This window comes from Pristiophorus japonicus, chromosome 4 (assembly GCF_044704955.1).
Source record: "Pristiophorus japonicus isolate sPriJap1 chromosome 4, sPriJap1.hap1, whole genome shotgun sequence".
Lineage (NCBI taxonomy): Eukaryota > Metazoa > Chordata > Chondrichthyes > Pristiophoridae > Pristiophorus > Pristiophorus japonicus.
This window is the reverse complement of record NC_091980.1, coordinates 12,987,893-13,012,787: the sequence shown is the minus strand read 5'-3', so window position 1 is coordinate 13,012,787 and position 24,895 is coordinate 12,987,893. Positions and strand designations below refer to the sequence as shown.

The window sequence follows — 24,895 nt, the reverse complement described above, 5'->3', positions numbered from 1 at the left end:
CCGAGTTGAGAAGGAATTTCTTCTCCCAGACGGTTGTGAATCTGTGGAATTCTCTGCCCAAGGAAGCAGTTGAGGCTAGCTCATTGAATGTATTCAAGGCACAGATAGATAGATTTTTAACCAATAAGGGAATTAAGGGTTACGGGGAGAGGGCGGGTAAGTGGAGCTGAGTCCACGGCCAGATCAGCCATGATCTTATTGAATGGCGGAGCAGGCTCGAGGGGCTAGATAGCCTACTCCTGTTCCTAATTCTTATGTTGTTATGTTCATATTTCTGTCTTAAATGTATTCTATGTCCCAGCTTCCAAAACTCTCTGAGGCAGCAAATTCCACAGGTTTACAACCCTCTGAGAGAAGAAATTTCTCCTCATCTCTGTTTTAAATGGGCGGCTCCTTATTCTAAAATAATGCGCTCTACCTCACACTTTCCGACATTATACTCCATCTGCCAAATTTTTGCCCACTCACTTAGCCTTTCCATGTCATTTTGCACATTCTTTGTTTCCTCCTCACACATTGCTTTTCCTCGTGAGATGTAAGCGGTTTTGATCCTAGCCCAATGGCTAGACGGATCGTTCGAATCACCCCCACCTTACGAGAATTCTTTATCTGGGGATTATTATTCTGAGTGTAAATGGAATAAGTCACGATCAGGAATGCTTCGTTGAAAAATTGCACTTATTTATTTGGTCACACATACACTGGCTAAAACTTGCAGTACTAAACTAAATCACTGTCGCTGTGGAAAATAAGATCCAGGTTAAAACAACATACAATACAACACTGAGATGTAGAGACATGCAGTATTTTCCTTGTTGCTATGGTGGAGTCTAACTCCGCCCCCCCCCCCCCAGTCTGCAAACGAATTACCCAGTCGCTTGAAGCTCCCCCGCCAGAATAGCCCGAAAAGCTTCACTTCAAAGAAAACTCAGAGTCCTTTACATCCCACACAGCTCGCCTGGCGCTCTGGTTACTGGCTTGGGACACTCGCAACCATGTTCAGCAGTTGGTCTCGGTCACTCAGCTGGTCCTTGTTTTTGTCACGTCGGTCTTGGTGGAGCAAGAGACAGAGAGGGACCGCTCAAACGCTGGAGAACGCTTCAGAACGCTAAAGAACCTCAGTTTTAAATGAGCGGCCTCTTATTCTAGGATAATGCCCCCTAGTTCTAGCCTACCCTCTCAGTGGAAACATCCTCTTGCATCCATCTTGTCAAGCCCCCTCATAATCTTATATGTTTCGATAAGATCACCTCTCATTCTTCTGAATTCCAATGAGTAGATGCCCACCTACTGAACTTTTCATCAAACATCAATCCTCATCTCCGGAATCAACTGCCTCCAAAGCAGGACTATTCTTTCTTGCCAAAACTGTATGCAGTATTCCAGGTGTAGCCTCACCAATACCCTGTATAACTGTAGCAAGACTACCATGCTTTTATTCTCCGTCCTCTTTGCACTAAAGGCCAAGATTCCATTGGCCTTCCTGAACAATTGCTTTACCTGCATACTAATCTTTTGAGTTTCATGCACAAGTACCCCCACATCCCGCTGTATTGCAGCACTTTGCAATTTTTCTCCACTTAAATAATAATTTGCTCTTCAATTTTTCTGCCAAAGTGCATAACCTCACACTATCCAACATTATACTTCATCTGCCAAATTTTTGCCCACTTACTTAGCCTGTCTATGTCCTTTTGCAGGTTTTTTGTTTCCACCTCACCCTTTGATTTTCCTCCCATCTCTGTACCATCAGCAAAGTTGGCTACGTGACACTGGGTTCCTTCATCCAAGTCATTAATATAGAATGTAAATAGTTAGGGTCCCAGCACCGATCCTTGCAGCACCCCACTAGTTACTGATTGCCAACCCGAGAATGAACTATTTATCCCGACTCTCAGTTTTCTGTTAACTATCCAATCCTCTATTTATGCTAATATAGTTCCACCCAACGCCGTGAACTTTTACCTTCTGCAGCAAACTTTTATGTGGAACCTTGTCAAATACCTTCTGGATGAACAAATATACCAGGTCCACGAAACCCCTTTCTCCACCCTATTCGTTACATCCTCAAAGAAATCCAACAAATTTGTCAAACATGATTTCTCCTTCATAAATCCATGCTGACTGTGCCTGACCGAATTATGCATTTCCAAATGTCCTGCTACTGCTTCTTTAATAATGCACTCCTACATTTTCCCATCAACAGATGTTAGACTAATTGGCCGATTGTTTCATGCTTTTTGTCTGCCTCCATTTTTGAATAGGGGCATTACATTTGCAGTTTTCCAATCTGCAGAATCACCAGCATCCAGGAAATTTTAGTAATTTACAACCAATGCATCCACTAGCCCTGCCACTACTTCTCTTAACCACTAGGATGCAAGTAATCAAGTCCAAGGGATTTACCCACCTTTAGTCCCATTAGCTTACTGAATACCACCTCCATAGTGATTGTGATTGTGTTATGTTCCTCCTCCGATATTGCCCCTTGACTATCCACCATTGGGATATTTTAATATCCTCTACCATAAAGACTGATACAACATATTTGTTCAGAGTTTCTGCCATCTCGAAGTTCCCATCACTAATTCCCTGGTCTCACCCTCTAAGGGACCAACAATGACTTTACCCACTCTTTTCCTTTTTATATACCTGTAGAAACTCTTGCTGTCTGTTTTTATATTTCGTGCTAGTCTACTTTCATAGTCTATCTTCTCTTTCTTAATTATTTTTTTAGTCATTCTTTGCTGGCTTTTAAAATTTCCCAATTTTCTGTCCTCCCATTAGTTTTGGCCACTTTGTATGCCCTTGTTTTTAATTTGATACCACTCTTTCTTTCTTTAGTTAGCCACGGATGGCTATCTTTTCTTTTACACCCTTTCCTGCTCACTGGAATATATTTTTCTTGAGAGTTATGAAATATCTCCTTAAATGTACACGACTGTTGCTCAGCCATTCTACACTTTAATCTATTTTCCCAGTCCACCTTTGCCAACTCTGCCCTCATACCTTTATAGTCTCCTTTATTTAAGCTAAGTCCGATGGTTTGAGTTCCAACTTTCTCACCTTCCATCTGAATTTGAATTCAACAATGCTATGATCACTCATTCGAAGGAAAGCCTTTACTAGGAGATTGTTTACTAATCCTATCTCATTACACAGGACCAGATGTAAGGTAGCCTGCCCCCTTGTTGTTTCCATTACATATTGGTCAAGGAACTCGTCCCTTATGTACTGTATGAAATCTTCCTCAAGGCTACCCTGACGAATTTGATTTCTCCAATTCATATGAAGGTTAAAATCACCCATGATTGTTGCTGTTCCCTTTTTACAAGCCCCCACTATTTTTTGATTTATACTCCGACCAACAGAGTTGCTACAGTTAGGAGGCCTATAGACTGCGCCCACCAGTGACTTTTCTGCCTTAATATTCCTTATCTCCAGCCAATCTGATTCAACATCCTGATCATATGAGCCAATATCATTTCTCACAATTGCAGTGTTTGCATCATTTATCAATAGAGCTACCCCACCTCATTTTCCTTTCTGTCTGTCCTTCCAAATTGTCAAGTACCCCTGAATGTTGAGTTCCCAATCTTGGTCACCTTTTAGCTACGTCTCTGTTATTGCTACCAGATCATAACCATTTCTAACTATTTTTGCAGACAGCTCATCTAATTTGTTATGGATGCTGCGTGCATTTAGATAAATACATTTTAAAAGTGTTTTCTTATCATTTTCTACTGTTATGGCCCCAGTTTCTAAAACATACTTATGTTATAGTTTCTTTCCCTTCCTGTCACGCTCTGATTTTCGTTTTCCCCAATTCTATCCTGCCCTATTGCCTTCACCTTGTTCCTTGAGCTTTTAGGTTTCTGTTCACCTAAACCCTTCTCCCCACTAATTGCTGTAAAGCTTTCTCTGCATCCCTAGTTATTTGGTTCGCCAGGACCTGCGCCCCAGCACATTCCAAGTGGACTCTGTCCCAACAGAACAGCTCTCTCTTAGCCTGGTGTCAGTTCCTCAGGAACCAAAACCCATTTAATAAGAACATAAGAAATAGAAGCAGGAGTACGCCATACGGCCCCTCGAACCTGCTCCATCATTCAATAAAATATGGTCGATCTGATCATGGACTCAGCTCCACTTCCCCACCCGCTCCCCATAACCCCTTATCCCCTTAATATTTAAGAAACTGTCCATTTCTGTCTTAAATTATCCAATGTCCCAGTTTCCACAGCTCTCTAAGGCAGCGAATTCCATAGATTTACAACCCTCAGAGAAGAAATTTCTCCTCATCTCTGTTTTAAATGGGCGGCCCCTTATTCTAAGATCATGCCCTCTAGTTCTAATCTCCCCCATCAGTGGAACATCCTCTCTGCATTCACCTTGTCAAGTCCCCTCATAATCTTATACGTTTCGATAAGGTCACCTTTCATCCACACCAGTCTTTGAACCACGAGTTTATATTTCTGATCTCATTTAACCTATGTAAATTTGCTCGTGGCTTGGGTGGTATTCTTTGACCAGGGACTCCCAGGTATCATTGGAGATGTTGCATTTTATCAAGGAAGCTTTGAAGGTGGCCACGAAATGTCCAGATTTCGTGTCCAATATCCTTCCATTGTGTTGACCATGAAGAAACACTCCCTAACCCCTTCCTCATATCGCTTATTACCTACACAACCCTAGTCACTTTCAACGCTGCTTCTTTACATATATGTAATTTGCAGCTGCACCTGCACACTCGCAACTACCTTAGCTTTGGCCCTTTGCTCATTGCGACACCTCCACAACTGTTGATTTGCTGAACAACTCCTTTACTGGCAGTTTAGACAATATAGTCCCCAGACGATTCCTCATTGACTCTTATTGCTGTCGTTCTCCGGGATATTACATACATCTTTGCTCCCACAAGTCCAACGGTTGGAAACCTGTGCATGTCTGGCACAAACGTGGATTAGCAAAACATTACCAGATATGGCTGCAACACATCCAACCCAATATGTTGCATCTCCTATTCCGAAAGTGCAGTAGTCTAGAATCATCTTTGAGTGTCAGGACAGTCTCTGGTTCCATTCGCCAATTCTAAACAACCTCCTTAAACCTATCTGCCATGGAAATACAAACTCACAGCTAACTGGAAGTGTCTGGAACATGTGGGTATGTTAATTAAAAACATGGACGCCATCCCTTCAGCTGTGTGTCCGGCTTCCTCCATACCCCTGCCACGAAACCAGACATTCCTCAACATCTCGCCACCATTTATCTGTCCATTTTTCTTCTCTCATTTACACACAACCGTGCTGAAACCTAATTTATTTCCAGCGACATCTCATGCTTCCTCCATTCAATTCCATCGTTTTACTACTAACCAAATAACCACTGTACGTCTTGGCTCTCCCTTTAGCTGTTATTGTAAATGGTTCCTCTATCCACAAGCATTAAGGCTTTAACTTTTAAAGTAACCAGTGTTGCCCCACTCCTTAAGACATCCAGCCATGGACGCTCTGCTATTAAAAATAGCACCCATCTCCAATTTCCCTCTTATCGCCAATATCGCTGAAATCCATAAGTTATCTATGTTGAACTTTCTGTTTGAATCCATCTAATGAGGTTTTCACCCTCCCATGAAATCGAAACTGCTCTGGTCAAAGTCTTGAAAGCCATTCTTTATTATTTTGATTATGGTGCGTTATCTGTCACGCATTGGACATCATTCCTTAAAACCTCCACTATCCGTCAAGATAATTCTGAAAAGGATCACCTTACACCAGCTTTTTGTTCCTGCTCGTACTTGTTAGTATCTGTGCCCCTTTTCTTCTATGCACCTTGGAGTATATTTCTATTTCAAATATTAAATTTAAATACATAAACATATCTGGAATTGCTAGCTAATCTATGAGTGCAATGAAACATTGTCCACTGCTTTGAGCAATAGCTAGGTTGTTGCTAAACACCCGAACAACAATTTAGCGCTACAGTGAGAGCAGCACTTTTGCTGAAATATCAGAGAGAGGAAATTTGAAACAACTCTTTCAGAATCCCACCTATTAATCACAGAGCATTGTAGAGACTGTAACAATGTTCAGCTTTTTAACATAATAAAAGGTAGACTCGAGCAGTTTTATACATTAATTCTACATAATCAATGTCTTGATTTCTCTGAATTTCGTTTCTCGTTATAAAGGAAATAATGAGTTCCTTCATTGCACTCAAATTATCTGCTTCATTAGCATTAACTGAGAACTTACTCGAGAACTTGAATGGCAAATATCTGCCTGAATTATCTACTCTCTCGAAATTTTCGAATTAGTAACTGCAGATCAGTTATGCTCCTTAACAAAATGTCAGCTTGTATCTCATATTTTTCAATAAGGTAACAGAATCGTTAGAATTTACTCGTAACATAAATTATTGATACTTAATGCCATTGCTGTATCTTCTTCAAAATGTGATCTTGAATAGGAGGAGGAGGATGGAGTCGGGGAGAGTCGTGGGAGAGGCCTATAAAGGCCCAGTGGCAGAGTCGAGAGGCAGTTGTCGGAAGAGGGAGTCGGGGAGCTTTGTTGGAGAGGCCTATAAAGGCCCAGTGGCAGCGTCGAGAGGCAGTCAGAGGAGTAGGGAGTCGAAGAGCTTCGTTGGAGAGGCCTATAAATAGCCCAGCGGCAGCGTCGAGAGGCAGTCGGAGGTGGATGGAGTCGGGGAGCATCATCGGAGAGGCTTATAATGGCCCAGCAGCAGTGTCGAGAGGCAGTTCGAGGAGGAGGCATTTGGGTAGCATTCTTGGAGAGGCCTATAAAGGCCCAGCGGGAGATCGAGGAGGCAGTCGGGAGGCGAGCCAGTGCAACTACAAGGGCAGAAGGCAAACAAAGAAGTAGAAAGAAATCGAAAGGTGACTTCACAGCCAAGGGATAAGTTTTTGGCTGGTGATTGGTGAGCAGTTTTTCTTTTTCTTTTCTTTGTCAGTTAGTAACCTTTAGCATTAATGTTGCCAAATTAAGTTACTTTAAGTGTTAAGTCATGGCAGGAGAGCTCAAACACATGTTATGCTCCTCCTGTGCTATGTGGGAAGTCAGGGACGCTTCCAGTGTCTCTCACGACTACATGTGCGGGAAGTGCATCCACCTGCAGCACCTGACAGACAGCATTGTGTCACTGGAGCTGAGGGTGGATTTACTCTGGAGCATCCGGGATGCTGAGGATGACATGAATAGCACGTTTAGTGAGTTGGTCTAACGACAGGTAAAGGTTACACAGCCAGAAAGGGGATGGGTGACCAACAGGAAAAGCAGTGGCAGTAAGGTCCCATGCATTCAACCCCCTGCAAAGCAGATACACCACTTTGGGTACTGTTGAGGGGGATCACTCATCAGGGGAGAGCAACAGCAGCCAAGTTCATGGCACCATGGGTGGCTCTGTTGCACAGGAGGGCAGGAAAAAGAACGGGAGAGCTATAGTGATAGGGGTTCTATTGTAAGGGGAATAGATAGACGTTTCTGTGGCTGCAGCCGAGGCTCCAGGATGGTATGTTGCCTCCCTGGTGCAAGGGTCAAGGTTGTCTCACAGCGGGTGCAGGACATTTTGAAGGGGGAGGGTAAACAGCCAGTTGTCGTGGTGCATATAGGTATCAAAGATATAGGTAGAAAACGGGATGAGGTCCTACAAGACGAATTTTGGGAGCTAGGATCTAAATTAAAAAGTAGGACCTCATAAGCAGTAATCTCAGGATTGCTACCTGTGCCATGTGCTAGTCAGAGTAGAAATCGCAGGCTAGCTCAGATGAATACGTGGCTTGAGGAGTGGTGCAGAAGGAGGGAGGGATTCAAATTCCTGGGACATTGGAACTGGTTCAGGGGGAGCTGGGACCAGTACAATCCGGACGGTCTGCACCTGGGCAGGACTGGAACCAATGTCCTTGAGAAAGTGTCTGCTAGTGCTGTTGGGGAGTGATTAAACTAATATGGCAGAGGGATGGGAACCTATGCAGGGAGCCAGAGGGAAATAGAACTCGGGCAGAAGCATAAGATAGCAAGATGAAAAGTAAAAGAGGAGGGCAGAAAAACCCAACGCAAAAAGCAAAAAGGTCCACATTACAGCAGAATTCTAAAGTGGCAAGGGGTGTTAAAAACATAAACATTTAGGAAGGATAGAGAGAAAGGAAAATGAGGTGGGGTGGCATTGCTGGTTAAAGAGGAAATTCATGCAATAGTAAGGAATGACATTAGTTTGGATGATGTGGAATCGGCATGGGTGGAGCTACGGAATACCAAAGGGCAGAAAACGCTAGTGGGAGTTGTGTACAGACGACCAAACATTAGTAGTGAGGTTGGGGACAGCATGTTGCAAGAAATTAGGGATGAGTGCAATAAAGGTACAGCAGTTATCATGGGTGACTTTAATCTATATATTGATTGGGGTAACCAAACTGGTAGCAATGCGGTGGAGGAGGATTTCGTGGAGTGTATTAGGGACGGATTTCTAGACCAATATGTCCAGCAGCCAACTAGAGGGTTGGCCATCCTAGACTGGGTGATATGTAATGATAAAGGACTAATTAGCAATCTTGTTGTGCGAGGCTCTTTGGGGAAGAGTGACCATAATATGCTAGAATTTTTTATTAAGACGGAGAGTGACACAGTTAATTCAGAGACTAGGCTTCTGAACTTAGGGAAAGGTAACTTCGATGGTATGAGACGTGAGTTGGCTAAAATAGACTGGCGAGTGATACTTAAAGGGTTGACAGTGGATAGGCAATGGCAAACACTTAAACAACACATGGATGAACTTCAACAATTGTACATCTCTGTCTGGAGTAAAACTAAAATGGGGAAGATGGCTCAACCGTGGCTAACAAGGGAAATCAAAGGCAGAGGCATATAAATTGGCCAGAAAAAGCAGCAAACCTGAGGACTGGGAGAATTTTATAATACAGCAGAGCAGGAAAAATGGTTAAATTAGGAGAGGGAAAATAGAGTATTAGAGGATGCTTGCTGGGAAAATAAAAACTGATGGCCAAAGCTTCTATAGATATATGAAGAGAAAAAGATTAGTGAAGTCAAACGTAGGTCCCTTGCAGTCAGAGTCAGGTGAATTTATAATGGGGAACAAAGAAATGGCGGGCCAGTTACACAAATCATTTGGTTCTGTCTTCACGAAGGAAGACACAAATAACCTTCCAGAAATAATAAGGAACCAAGGGTCTAGTGAGAAGGAGGAATCCTTATTTGGCAGGAAATTGTGTTCGCGAAATTGATGGGATTGAAGGCCAATAAATTCCTGGGGCCTGATAGTTTGCATCCCAGAGTACTTAAGGAGGTAGCCCAAGAAATAGTGGATGCATTGGTGCCAGTTCATTGGATATATTGAAGAGGGAGTTAGATACGGACCTTAAGGCTAAAGGGATCAAGGGGTATGGAGAGAAAGCAGGAAAGGGGTGATGACGTTAATGATCAGCCATGATCTTATTGAATGGTGGTGCAGGCTCGAAGGCCCGAATGGCCTACTCCTGCACCCATTTTCTATGTTTCTATGTTTCTATGAATATTCCATATTTTCAGTGACTGTCTAATTTGCATAACTATATAAATATAAATATATAAAAATGCCATCGTGAGAGGGAAGTGGGCACGGGAATACAAAGGGCGCTGGCAGCTTGGAGCAGCAGCAGTCGGGATGAGGCCAGCATCGTGAAAGCGGAGCCGGTGTGGAAGTACCAAGGGCAGCAGCAGCTAAGATCAGTGGCAGACGGGAGGAGGGCATCATCGTGAGAGTGGAGCACGTGCGGGACTACAAGGGGCGACGGCAGCTTGGAGCAGCAGCAGTTGGGCTAAGACCAGCTGCAGCAGATGCAGAAAGTAAACAAAGAAGTAAAAATAAATCGAAGTGTGACATCACAGCCAAGCGGGCAAGTGATTGGCTGGTGGATTGGCGAATATTTTATCTTTTTCTTTTTATTTCCTTATCAGTAGGTAACCTTTGGCATCGTTGCCAAATTAAGTTAGTTTAAGAGTTAAGTCATGGCACGAGAGCCCAGACCTGTATCATGCTCCTCCTGTGTTATGTGGGAAATCAGGGACACTTCCATGAACCTGACTACTACATGTGCAGCAAGTGTATCCAGCTGCATCTCCTGTCAGACTACATTGCGGCACTGGAGCGGCACATGAATTCACTCTGGAGCATCCGCGATGCTGAGGATGTTGTGAATAGCACATTTAGTGAGTTGGACACACCGCAAGTAAAGGTTACAAAGGTGGATAGGGAATGGGTGAACAACAGGTACAGCAGGAGTAGAAAGGTAGTTCGGTGGATTCCCTGCAGTGATCTCCCTCGAAAACAGATATACCACTTTGGATACCGATGGGGAAGATGGCTCATCAGGGGAAGGCAGCAGCAGCCACCTTCATGGCACCATAGGTGGCTCTGCTGCACATGAATGCAGGAGAAAGTGTGGGAGAGCTATAGTGGTAGGGGATTCTATTTTAAGAGGAATAGATAGGCGTTTCTGTGGCCGCAATCGAGACTCCAGCATGATATGTTGCCTCCCGGGTGCAAGGGTCAAGGATGTCTCGGAGCGGCTGCAGGGCATTCTGGAGGGGGAGAGTAAACAGCCAAATTGTCCTGGTGCATATAGGTACCAATGATATAGGTACAAAAACGGATAAGTTCCTACAAACTAAATTTAGGGAGCTAGGAGTTAAGTTAAAATGTAGGATCTCAAAGGTAGTACTCTCACGATTGCTACCAGTGTCACGTGCTAGTTAGAATAGAAATAGGAAGACAGTTAAGATGAATATGTGGCTTGAGGAATGGTGCACAAGGGAAGCATTCAAATTCCTGGAACATTGGATCCGGTTCTGGGTGTGGTGGGACTAGTACAAACCGGACGGTCTGCACCTGAGCAGGACCAGAACTGATGTCCTAGGGGAGTGATTGCTAGTGCTGTTGGGGAGTGTTTAAACTAATATGGCAGGGGGATGGAAATCTATGCCGGGAGATAGAGGGAAGTAAAAAGGGGGCAGAAGCAAAAGATAGAAAGGCGTTAAGGAAAAGTGGAGGGCAGAGAAACCAAAATTAAAAAACAAAAAGCGCCACATTACAACATAATTCTAAAAGGTCAAAGAGTGTTAAAAAAAACACGCCTGAAGGCTATGTGTCTCAATGCGAGGAGCATTCGTAATAAGGTGGTTGAATTAACTGCACAGAAGCTGTCAACAGATGTGATATAATTGGGATTACGGAGACAAGGCTTCAGGGTGACCAATGCTGTGAACTCAACATCAAATGGTATTCAATATTCAGGAAGGATAGACAGAAAGGTAAAATAGGTGGGGTAGCGTTTCTGGTTGAAGAGGAGATTAACACAATAGTAAGGAAGGATGCTAGCTTGGATCATGTGGAATCTGTACGGGTAGAGCTGCGGAGCACCAAAGGGCAGAAAACACTAGTGGGAGTTCTGTACAGACCACCAAACAGTAGTAGTGAGGTTGGGGATAGCATTATACAGGGATGCGTGCAATGAAGGTACAGCAAGTTATCGGGGGTGATTTTAATCTATATATAAATTTGGCTAACCACACTGGTAGCAATAAGGTGGAGGAGGATTTCCTGGAGTGTATAAGGGATGGTTTTCGACACCAATATGTAGAGAAACCAACTAGAGAGCTTGCCGTCCTAGACTGGGAGTTGGGTAATGAGAGAGGATTAATTCACAATCTTCTTGGGGAAGTGTGAGCATAATATGGTAGAGTTCTTCATTAAGATGGAGAGTGACACAGTTAACTCAGAGACTAGGCTCCTGAACTGAAAAAAGGTAACTTCGAACGTATGAGATATGAATTGGCTAGGATAGACTGGCGAATGATACTTAATGGGTGGATAGGCAATGGCAAACATTTAACTATCACATGGATAAACTTCAACAATTGCACATCCCTATCTGGCGTAAAAAGAAAATAGGGAAGCTGGCTCAACCGTGGTTAACAAGGGAAATTAGGAATAGTGTTAAAACCAAGGAAAGGCATATAAATTGGCCAGAAAAATCAGCACACCTGAGGACAGGGAGAAATTTAGAATTCAGCAGAGGATGACAAGGGATTTAGTTAGGAGGGGGAAAATAGGGTAAGCTTGCAGGTAACATAAAAACTGACTGCAAAAGCTTCTATAGATATGTGAAGAAAAAAAGTTTAGTGAAGACAAATGTAGGGCCCTTGCAGTCAGAATCAGGTGAATTGATAATGGGGAGCAAAGAAATGGCGGACCAATTGAACAAATACTTTGGTTCTGTATTCACTAAGGAAGACACAGTTAACCTTCCAGAAATAATAGGGGACCGATGGTCTAGCGAGAAGGAGGAACTGAAGGAATTCCTTATTCATCTAGGAATATTGATGGGATTGACGGCTGATAATTACCCAGGGCCTGATATTCTGCATCCCAGTGAAACTAAGGAAGTGGCCCTAGAATTAGTGGATGCATTGGTGGTCATGTTCAAACATTCTATATATTCTGGATCAATTCCTATGGAGGGTCGCTAATGTAACCCCACTTTTTAAAAAAGGAGGAAGAGAGAAAACAGGGAAATATAGACCGATTCGCCTGACATCGGTAGTGGGGAAAATGTTCGAATCAATTATTAAAGACCTTATAGCAGCGCATTTGGAAAGCAGTAACAGGATCGTTCCAAGTCAGCATGAATTTATGAAAGGGAAATTATGCTTGACAAATCTTCTAAAATTTTATGAGAGTAGAGTGGACAAGGAAGAACCAGTGGATGTGGTGTATTTGGACTTTCAGAAGGCTCTTAACAAGGTCCTCACAAGAGAATAGTGTGCAAAATTAAAGCACATGGTATTGGGGTTAGTGTTTTGACGTCGATAGAGAACTGGTTGGCAGGCAGGAAGCAAAGAGTAGGAATAAACGGGTACTTTTCATAATGGCAAGCAGTGACTAGTTGGGTAGGGCAAGTTTCAATGCTGGGACGCTAGCTATTTAGAATTTACATTATTGAGTTAGACGAAGGAATTGTATGTAATATCTCCAAGTTTGCAGATGACACTAAGCTGGGTGGCAGTGTGAGCTGTGAGGAGGATGGGAATAAGCTGCAGGGTGACTTGGACAGGTTAGGTGAGTGGGCAAATGCATGGCAGTTGCAGTATAATGTAGATAAATGTGAGGTTATCCATTTTGGTGGCAAAAACAAGAAGGCAGAATATTATCTCAATGGTGACATATAAGGAAAAGGGGTGGTGCAACGAGATATGGGTGTCATGTTACATCAGTCATTGAAAGTTGGCATGCAGGTACAGCAGGCTGCAAAGAAGACAAATTGCATGTTGGCCTTCATAGTGACAGGATTTGAGTATAAGAGCAGGAAGGTCTTACTGCAGTTGTCCAGGGCTCTGGTGAGACCACACCTTGAATATTGTGTATCGTTTTGGTCTCCTAATCTGAGGAAGGATATTTAGAGATTGCAGCGAAAGTTCACCAGACTGATTCCCGGGATGGCAGGACTGACATATGAAGAAAAACTAGCTCGATTAGGTTTATATTCAGTAAAATTTAGAAGAATGAGAGGGGATATCATACAAACATGTAAAATTCTGACGGGATTGGACAGGTTAGATGCAGGAAGAATGTTCCCGATATTGGGGAAGTCCAGAAACAGGGGTCACAATCTAAGGATAAGTGGTAAGCCATTTAGGACCGAGATGAGGAGAAACTTCTTCACTCAGAGAAATGTGAACCTGTGGAATTCCCTACCACAGTTGATGCCAGTTTGTTACATATATTCAAAAGGGCGTTAGATGTGGCCCTTATAGCTAAAGGGATTAAGGCACAAGGAGAGAAATCAGGAATGGGGTACTGAAGTTTCATCATCAGCCGTGGTCATATTGAATTGTGGTACAGACTCGAAGGGCCGAATGGCCTACTCCTGCACCTATTTTCTATGTTTCTATGTTTCTATATCAGTTGCATTGATAACATGGTTACTGAAACTTTTTTCTGTTTTACGCACAATAATTGGATTATTACTGTTGATACATTCTACAACAGCATTGGCCCTGGTGACAATTGTACAAATTGAGAAAGAACGGAATTATGTGCAACATATAGAATATACAGTTGACATGTATGATAAGCCTTTTTCCTCAAAATCATTAAGTGATTGGAAGCTCAAAATTTGATATCTTTGAAAATTTGGTCCCGTGCTCTCTGCGGAAGAAGCCAAACTATTTGAAATGAAATAAACCAATGTCCCGCCACCCTAATTAGTGTCACTGTGTCACTAACACCCAACGTCAGTTCTGATGCTTTGCACATCCGTTGAAGTGCAAACACTTCAACATCGACAGATTTATTCTGGACCAACGCATTTTCCTTGCTTTTTTTGTTTACTTTATTTATTAATTTTTTCTTAATTGTTCTCCGTTCTTTTCTACTTACCTCTTGTTATATTCGTCTGCATACTTTGCTAATTTACTTTATTGTCCCTTCTCTTAATTTATTTCTACCCCATCTCTCATACACATTAATAATTGACCCTTCATTAACATATCAGTGCAGTTCCTCCTTTGTGCTATTTCCCCTTTTGATTTGCAATATAATGCGTTATTAATCCTAAAGAATCATTAGTGCATATTTTTAAGGCAATTATACTTTAGATGCAATCTATATAATCGCCATATACAGGACCTTTCTTCGTGAAATAGTCCAGATTTGAATTGTTATGTAGTTGGACTGGTCAGGTGGAGAGAAAAGTGGCAAATGGAATTCAGTGCGGAGAAATATGAGGCAATGCATTTGTGGAGGGCTAAAAAGGCAAGGGAATATACAATATACACAAGGATACTGTGAATTGTAGAGGAACAGTGGGACATTTGATTGCATGTCCACAGATCCCTGAAGATAGGAGGACAGGTAGATTAGGTGGTTAAGAACGCATAAGGGAGGGTTTCCTTTATTAGATGAGACATACAACATAAGAGTAGAGAGTTTATGGTAGAACTGTATAAACACCACTTAGGCCACAGCTAGAGTATTGCGTACAAGTCTGCTCACCACATGATTTCTCTAGAGAGGTACAGAGCCGATTTAAGAGCATGTTGCCAGGACTGGAGAAATTTCGTCACGAGCAACTATTAAATAGGCTGTGATAGTTTTACTGGGAACATTGGTTCTGAGGCGAGATTTAATTTAGTTGTATTAAAGTATGAGGGTCCAGGATAGAGTGGGTAGAAAGCTCCTATGTTAATTAGTAACGGGGTCAATAACTCGGGGGCATAGGTTTAAAGGCACTTCTGCTCGGTTTTGGACGCTTGCGCTGAAGTGGAGCAATGTGCAGCTGGATGGCGGATCTGACTAGACGGTGATCTGTCCAGCATTCTGGTCCCCACATGGCTCGTGTGATGTTTACATCCTTAATGTCTCGCCTTCGACCTGGGTGCATCCAAGTTGTTTTTACTTGTCAGCCATCCTGAATAGAGTATTTGTGATAGTCAAGTCGTTCTCCGCACACATACTCAAGAGGAGGAGACCATTACTGTTTAATTGTCCTGAGCCATGCTGTCCAATGACTCCCTTCCAGTGCTTGCTGCCTTTTCCAACTTGTGCGTTGAAATCACCCAGGATGATCAACTTGTCTCCAGCAGTTGTGGACCTGTCTAGTCTGTCTAGATCTTCATAGAATCTCTCTTTCATCTCATCGGGGCTTGTAAGGGTGGATACATAAGCACTTATAATGGTAATGTGGCGCTTGGCATTCAGGGGGAAACACAGTGTCATTAGTCTTTCGTTACTCCCTTCAGGCAGATTCGGAAACTCTTGTACAAGCAATGTCTTCACTGCTATGCCAACTCCATTGATCCTGTTCTCATTCTCTGCCTTGCCTTTCCAATAGAAGGTGTAGCGGCTACATAGTTCACTTACGCAGCCCTACTCTGCATGTCTTGTCTCGCTCAGAGCCGCTATATTGATGTTATAACGCTGCAGCTCTCTTGCAATAAGGGCAGTCCTTCTTTCCGGTCTTGTAGTGTCAGCTCTGTCTAAGAGTGTGCGAACGTCCTGTTGTCTGAGAAAAAGTTTTCTTGTGTTATGAAGTTTTCGACTCTTGCTGTATTTTCGACCGCAGAATGGGTTGAACTGCCAGCCGAAATATACTGGCCAGTTGAAAGAAGGGCAGGCAATGTTTGGGCCACCTTTTCTAGGCCCCTCCCTTATAAAGGGTGAGCAGTGCTGTCCTAAAGAGGGCTGCTCAGCGCCTGGGGTGCTGCCGGGCTCCTCTGCTGCCCTGGATACAGAGTCGAGCGACCATTTGCCCACAGGCTGCCTCCGTGGAGGTTTGAGGCTACGACTCGCAGTGATGACCTCCACCTGTCGCTTTGCCCCTCACCCATCGCCGCAGGACTTGGTGTGTTGAATGATGGTTAGCACAAACCTGTGCATAGATGCTTTTAAAGTGAGAAGGCTGGTGCACAGGGGCGATCCCACTCTCTCCTCCGCAGAAGCCGCGTTTCAGTGCCACAAGATTTGGTACAACTGAAGACTTTGTTGGCTGCAGTGGATGGCCACGACATCTTTCGTGCTCTGCCATGCCCTATACACTCCACAGTGCATTGCTGTTCCACCTTCATGGCCGTTGGATCAGACTTGATCTCCTCCGCCCAATCCATCACAACAAACTTCACATGCTGGGGTGAGCAGGTCCAGAAAGTCAGCGAGGGATAATACCAATCAGCTACCCTCATCTGGTTTAGCCTGCCTGCCGAAGCAGTTTACCGGGGTGTGGTCGCTGCACGTGCTACAGCTACATGGAGCCACAGATGAGAGTTGGTTGCCCGGTGGGGACCAAGGCAGAGGCACTACTCCGAAGAGCACGACAAGTCCATTGTCAGAGGTGCTACCCCTCCCAGACACCCCAACAGAGCTAGGCTGAAACATCAGTGCTAGCGTGAGCAGTTCCAGGATGACCTCGATAACAGTCTGATGTCTCATGGACCACTCACTGGCAACACGACACAGAAGTGGATAAAGCTCAAACAGATGGTGAAAGACTCAGCAAAGACAACTCTTGGACTTAGAAGGAAGGTATATCAAGACAGGTTCGATGAAAACAACGTTCAGATCTGCAAGACGCTGGATGAAAAGAAAAAAGCATAACTAAAATGGCAAAATGACCCTTCCTCAATTTCCAAAAGGGATTGCTACAGACACATGCAGTGCAAAACACAAATTTTTCTTCGCTAGATGCAAGATATGTGGGGCAGGCGAAAGCAGAGGAAGTGGAACATTATGCTGAAACTCACAATATAAAGATGTTCTTCAGCGCCATCAAGTCACCCTATGGGCCATCAAATCCCAGCAGCACTCCACTCCTTTCAGCAGGTGGCAGCACTTTGATCAAAGACAGAACTGGCATAAATGATAGGTGGAGAGAGCATTTCATCAATCTTCTTAATAGACCCTCAGAAGTGAATGAAGACGCACTTGACTCCATACCCCAGCAAACTATCAAAGAAGATCTTGATCGTCCTCCCAGCGTCGACGAAGTTAATAAAGCCATCAACCAGATGCGTGCAGGAAAGGCTCCAGGAAAGGATGGAACCCCTGCCGAAATCTACAAGGCAGTAGGCCCAGCAACTCTCGAGGCCTTTCACGACATAATAACCAGCATCTGGGAAGAGGAAGACATGCCACAAGACTTTCGTGACGCTATGATAGTTTCCCTCGACAAGAACAAGGGCAACAAAGCAGACTGTGGCAATTACAGAGGAATATCGCTTCTGTCCATCGCTGCAAAGATCGTCGGCCGCAGAGTGCTGAACCGACTCATAGCTAGTGTCTCAGAAGCAAATCTCCCAGAAACACAATATGGCTTTCGACCTGGTCGGACCACAGCAGACATAATCTTTGCACTCAGAGAAGTGCAGGAGAAGTGCATTGAGCAGAATATGAACCGGTACGCTGTATTTATTGATCTCACTAAGGCCTTTGATACTGTCAACAGATCAGCGCTGTGGTGAATCTTGACGAAACTTGGGTGTCCAAGGAAGTTTGTCCACATCATCGAGCTGTTTCATGACAACATGACAGGTGAAGTGCTCTCAGACCGCACAACCATGGCCCCATTTGCCATCTCAAATGGAGTAAAACATGGTTGTGTACTTGCTCCAGTTTTGTTCAACCTATTCTTTACCTGCGTCTTGAACAATGCCATAAAAGACGTGAAGTTGGGGTCTATCTGAAATATCGATTAGATGGTTCGCTGTTCTACCTCCGCCGCCTTGCTGCAAAGACCAAAGTACAGAAACGACTCATCCTAGAGGCACTCTTTTTTGATGACTGCGCTCTCATGGCGCGCAAGCAGAGTGACCTACAATTCTTACAGCAAATTTGCTGAGGCAGCAGAACTGTTTGATCTAACCATCAGCCTTAGTAAAACTGAGGTTCTCTATCACTCTGCCCCTGGTACCACAACACCTGCTGCACAGTCTCCGTCGGCAGTATACAACTAAAAACAGTGGACAGCTTCAAGTACCGTGGCAGCACCATATCAAGTGATGGATCCTTGGACAAGGAGATTGATGCAAGGATCTGCAAAGCCAGTGAGGCACTTGGTCGCTTGCGCACCAAGGTGTTGAGTCACCACCACATCCGACTGTCAACTAAATTGTTGGTGTATAGAGCAGTCGTTCTCTCATCTATCCTTTATGGATGTGAGACCTGGACACCCTACAGGCGACACACCAAAAAGTTGGAAGCCGTCCACATACGCAGTCTCAGATCTATACTCCACTTATGCTGTCAAGACCGGGTGTCAAACCTTGAGCTTCTGGAGAGAGCATAATCAACTAGCATTGAGATGATGATCATGTGAGCCCAGTTCCGGTGTGCTGGACATGTCATCCCCAAGGGTGAGTCAAGGATCCCTCGTCAGCTTCTTCAGTGCAAGCTCTGTGAAGGCCGAAGACACCAGGGGCGCTCCAGCAACCGCTATAAAGATTGCATTAAGGCTAGCCTCCCGTACTGTGGCATCTGACTGAAAGACCTCGAGAATACAGCAGTTAATATAATCCAGTGGCGAACCCTCACGAGGACTGCTTGCCAGACCTTTGAAGAAAGCCGATATCAACGCCTGCGGCACACTAGAGATAGACAACATCAGGTGGCAGAACTGTCAGCATCAGACACGCTAATATTCCCTTGTCCGGTGTGCAAGAGACTATGTGCATCCAGAATTGGCCTATATAGCCACTTGAAGACACATGCCATTGATGATTAGCACAACAACGTCTTTGTTGGATACGACAGACTACCAAGGTTTAAAGCAATTGGTACAAGGGTTAGCAGGGATTTGAAGAGGTTTTTTCACCTCATGGCGGTGGCGGTGTGGATCACACTGCCTGAACGGGGAGAGGAGATCAAAACTCTCGTCATATTTTAAAAGTACTTTGATATGCATTGGAAGTGTCGTAACCTGCAAGTCTCAGGATCATGGGCTGGATAGCTCTTTTTCGATCGGCGCAGACTGGAAGGGCCGAATGGCCTCCTATGGTGCCGTAAATTTCTAAGATTCTATGATAAAATTGTGGAACAGAATTATGGATTGAATTACCTATCTGTTCATATCCGAAATGCTTTCACAGGCAATAGTCAAATCAGGCTTCTGCAGGACTTGAGGTAAATATAAAACCATTACGCCATAATCGGTAAGGAAGCAACGTTTCCTTCCCCAAATGACATTAGTGAAATTGATGATCAGCTCTGTTGATTAGACATCCGACAGCCTGAAGGTCACACTTACTGATGGCAGACTTATATTTATTTCGAAATATATTTTAAGTGTAAGTAGCTTTTCAGACTGCCCTTGCATGATCGATTATTAGTTCAGACCTGCTGCACTACAGTATCTTCTAAAATGCAAAGTGAAGCGTAATATTTTCACAGTGCTACACTCACCTCGTGAAATTCGGATCTTTCTCTGCTCGTAGAGTTTGATGCCGTTCCTTGTTGTGCAGCGACACATGAGTCAGTCTTGATATTAATCATGGGTGCCGCCCCATCATGTAACTTTGGAAACATGAAATAGTTCATTGTTGAACCTTGACACTTATCAAAGCGTAATGGTTGTGGGAGGGTCTCGCTTTCATACATCTCTCTATAATTGGGTGGTAATTGCAGATTCACACTCGCCTTTTGAATTCCATGGAATGATTCCCTCTGGAGAAAATTGGCAGTGTTCCAACAGCAACAGTAACTATTAATTCCATTTCTCCCTCTGTGCACCTTAATACCGAGGATTACAATCGCCACAAGTAATAGGAATGAGGTAGAAACAAAAGAAATCATTAAGTAAAATTTTATATCGTATTTCCACGGTCCAAATGTCCCCAATCTGCCGATATTAGATGGATTTTCTGTAGTATCATCCTGCACTGATACATTGATGCTGACTGTAGATGAAAGGGATGGGGTTCCATTGTCCCTCACCAAGATTACGATTATTTGCCTAAGTGAATCCTTATGCCTAAAGCGGCGAATAGTCCAGATTTCTCCAGTTGCAGGAGCCACAGTAAACAGACTTTCATCGGTGGGCTGGCGGATTTGATAGGAAAGTTCAGCGTTCTGTCCAGAATCGGCATCAGTGGCCGTCACTTTTGTAAGCATGTACCCCGAGTCGGCAGATCTAGGTATCGTGTCCTCTGCTGCGGATCCTTTTTTTGTCAAAGGTGACACGATCACAGGGGCATTATCATTCTGATCTACGATGATCACATTTACAGTTACACAACTGCTAAGCGGAGGGGATCCAGCATCCCTTACTTCTACATTGACTTGAAACGATTCAAGTTGTTCATAATCAAAAGAGCGGTGAGCAATCATTACACCATTTTCCGAGTTTATTGAGACGAGAGATGCTGCAGGAAATCCGTGTACTAGGCTATCCAAAATAGAATACGTCAGTTCCGCATTCTTAGTGGAATCTGGATCAAAGGCGGACACAGAACCAATTGAAGCACCAATCTCATTATTTTCTGTCACATACATAATGAAGGAACGCTGCGTAAAGCGTGGCGTGTTGTCATTTATATCGGAGACTTGAATTTGGATGGTTTTGTTGGTCGCGAGTGGAGGGGAGCCTGTATCCGTACATGTAACGGTGATGCTGTAGTCTGACACCATTTCACGATCTATATCGCCGTGGGTAACTAAAGTGTAGTAGTTATTAGAAGACATTTTAAGCTGAAAAGGGATATCTCTAGGGATCCCGCAATAAACATCTATATTTCCAGAATCTCGGTCTGTTACTCTTAAAACAGCTATTGCAGTGTTCGGTGAAGCGTCTTCTGGTATCGTGCTCGACGAATAAGTTGTTATTATTTGTGGATAATTATCATTAACATCAGTAACGATTATCAAAACTTTACAGTATACAGACAGTGGAATTGCACCTCTGTCCTTAGCTTTAACCGAAATCTGATAATTCTCTGCTGTTTCAAAGTCCAACATACCGGTAGCTCTGATCTCCCCGCTTGTCGAATCTAAGCTAAAAACCTTGCGAACTTTATCAGGAGTGTGATCGCTGAACGAATAGATTACCTCACCGTTTTGTCCCTCGTCCACATCCACCGCAGTTACTTTCAAAATCAAAGTATCTTTGGGTAAATTTTCGACAGTGGTGATTTGATAGACATTTTGTTCGCAAACCGGAGCATTGTCGTTCACATCAAGCACAATGATTATAATGTGGGCAGTTCCGAATTTCTCCGGGATTCCGCCATCAAACGCCGTCAGTTTTAATCGATGAATCGGTTGTTGTTCTCGGTCTAGGGGTCGTTCCAGCATCAGTTCTGGGATTCCAGTTTGTTCGATGTCTGTCTGTGACTTTAAAGTGAAATGGTCGTTTGAGCTTAGCTGGTAGGAGCGAACACTGTTGGATCCAGCGTCCGCGTCGCGAGCGATCTGGAGCGGGAAAGTCGTTCCGACAGGGGTCAATTCTAATATTTCTAGGTTATCCTCGCTTCTATCGAAAAAGGGCACGTTGTCATTTATGTCGAGAATGTCAACTTCAATACGATATATCTTAAGCGGATTCTCGATCATAGCCTCTAAGATTAATACGCAAGCGAGGCTTTGTTCACAAAGCTGTTCCCTGTCTATTTTTTCTTTTATAAACAAAGTTCCAGTTTTTAAATTCACGGCTAGATATTCTTTATTGTTTTCAGATATAATCCGAAACCTGTGCTCGAATAACTGTTTAACATCTAACCCCAGGTCCGCAGCAATATTTCCAACAAAGGAACCAAGCTCCAATTCTTCAGGAATTGAGTAGCGAATGTTCCCACATACTGAATCGGAAAGATATATGTGTAGCAGATAAAGAACCGGCAATAGCGAGACTCGGTCGATTAGCAAGCAGGCCATTCGGGATCCAAATATTGCAGATATAACTGCCAGATGTCAGATGAATTTTAGGCCGCTTGATGTAACGACGAGACCGTAATTGTTCATTACCTTTTTTATCCAGATGAAAAGCATTATATTTCGTAGAACGCCGAAAGGTCTTTGTCACAGTCGCCAAAATTATTTTTCCAAACTCCCTTAGATTTTCTCGGGCCCTTTCTTACATGCGAATCGAGCGAGTGGAACGATGAATGCTTCTTGTTTCTTCGGTACTGCGCAGTTTGTAATGTGGGGTTGGGGGTTGGTGCTCGATCCTCAGCCACACTCCCTCAACTCATTGGACCACAGCGACACAAAGAGACTCGGCCAATAATCACAGCAGACACTCTTAAAGCAATACTGCCTCTACTGAATACCGGAAGAATTGCTTTGTTCATTTACAGTTGTGCAACTTTAATTAACTTTGCTGTGCAATATTTATTATTTGTTTTATATGATGTCCTCAGTTACGTGTGAGCTAATTCGTATTATGTTTCACGTATCTGAACACCATTCCTTTTGACTAATGTTTTTAATCGATCCGTCGGTATGTCAACTAAAAAGGAACTAGTGAATGCAACCATGGTGCTGAAAATGCAGGCGGAGGCTTCACTCCAGCGTAAGACTCCGATCTGAAAAATATTGACAAACTTACCTTGTGATCCTGGGATTTAAGCTCTTGCGGTCCTGGGCCACTCTACGCGTAGACCTGCGTACAGGCCGACGTAACTCAGTGGCGCATCTGTTTCCCAAGTTTCCCTGTGATTGCAAGTCTGGCCCAATAAATCGAAGTAGAGGAATTCCCGTTTATATTTGTGGTGAGTTGCGTATATATGGAATCACCATAGATATGAATGGGACTCAACAAGAAATGCAGATAAAAATCACATATTTAAAATGAATCAAAATGAAATTTAACTAATTATTTAAAAGGAAAGTTTATGTTTTGAAAAATATATTTACATATTTTAAAGTGTGTAAAGGAAACGTATCTTATTTTACAGGTTTTAAATGTTTAAATTATTGAAAACATTTATTTTACTGTCCTTTAAACATGTTACGCTAATAAAAGCAGACCTTACGCCTGTTTTTATCAGATGTAAGAACTTCAAGGGCATTCACAGGGCAGAAGTTGGACAAAGAGACCAACACTCTGTCAACAATTGCCCATTTCCTATGATCTCATCAAGAGGTTTATTGACAGACCGGAAATTCCGGGTTCAGGCATGCGCCGTGCATGCCTAAAGCTGCGAACTCTGGGGTTCCTGCATGCACATGCGCGCCTCTTACGTGCCCATCGATGCCGCGAATTTAGCCTCCATATTTTCGAGTTGCTTTGGCAGATGGTATACAGTTTTGCTTGCTAATTTTTTAAAATTAACATCGGTCTGTAAATGCGAGTGCCTTCATGTGAAATCTTTATCAACCCTTACTGGTTGTTTGATCAGATTTGAATAAAATGTAACGGATTTATTCACAATAAAGCAGAGTATCATTCATCAGTAAAAACACATTTTTCTTTTGCCAATGCTTAATTTCAATAAAAATTCCTGCGCCACGACAACATTGGAGTTTCAAGGTGAGGACCCACGGCAACTTTTACAAGGCAACTCATGATGGGTAAGAATTACTGACTTGCTCGATTGGTGCACGATTATTATATTCTGCACTGTGATACATGTTGTTGAATACTTCCATTCAATCTAGCTAAGCTTCATTGAGTTAATATTACATGCAGGTCATCCCTGCGGAATGGTTACATAACCAGATGAATTTTCAGTATAATTCTGCATTGGGCGTCTGCTGGTCGCAATAAGATTGAACATGTTGCCTTCTATTACCAAGCTACCAGGACAGAGGTGGGCAATTACTTGGGATGGAGGGCCACTTAATATGTTTTGCTGAGCTATTGAGGGCCACAGACCAATGTTCCTCCTAAGGCGCATGGCTGCACGGTCATGCAACAATTGCATGGTCTGCACATGCCGCTCCCCAGCTGCTGCCACTGGAAGAGATACTGTGCATGCACGGCGGCATAGGTTGCGGGAAATGCAGCAAATTTTAAATGGACCGTGTGTGAAAAAAATTAGTGGGAACATTGCATGAACATAAACATTGCATAAACATAAGTTCAGATTGTAGTCAGATGCTATCTTACATGCACAACATTTATTCGATATAGCTTGAAAATGAATCAGATATAAAAGTTGAAAATAGTGTTATAGAAACATAGAAAATAGATGCAGGAGTCGGCTATTCAGACCTTCGAGCCTGCATCGCCATTCAATGAGTTCATGGCTGAACATGTAACTTCAGTACCCCCTTCCTGCTTTCTCGCCATACTCCTTGATCCCCCTAGTATTAAGGACTACATCGAACTCCTTTTTGAATATATTCAGTGAATTGGCCTCAACAACTTTCTGTGGTAGAGAATTCCACAGGTTCACCACTC

The 24,895-nt window shown here is 43.4% G+C and overlaps 1 protein-coding gene across 1 annotated transcript; it reads right to left on the bottom strand.

Annotated features, from left to right (window-relative positions):
* Window positions 1-18,919: 18,919 nt before the first annotated feature.
* LOC139261978 (protocadherin alpha-C2-like) lies at window positions 18,920-22,425 on the bottom strand. The gene is made up of 2 exons (XM_070877137.1): window positions 19,960-22,425; window positions 18,920-19,039 (listed from the first exon to the last, which is right to left on the bottom strand). Exons 1-2 carry the CDS (start codon window positions 22,423-22,425, stop codon window positions 18,920-18,922), a joined length of 2,586 nt encoding a protein of 861 aa, XP_070733238.1.
* Between the last annotated feature and the right edge of the window lie 2,470 nt (window positions 22,426-24,895).

Coding starts and splice junctions, on each gene's coding strand:
- LOC139261978 (XM_070877137.1), bottom strand. CDS start 22,425: ATGGCCTGCTTGCTAATCGACCGAGTCTCGCTATTGCCGGTTCTTTAT. Junction 19,040..19,959: donor AAAGATCCGAATTTCACGAG/GTGAGTGTAGCA, acceptor GAGGTCTTTCAG/TCAGATGCCACAGTACGGGA.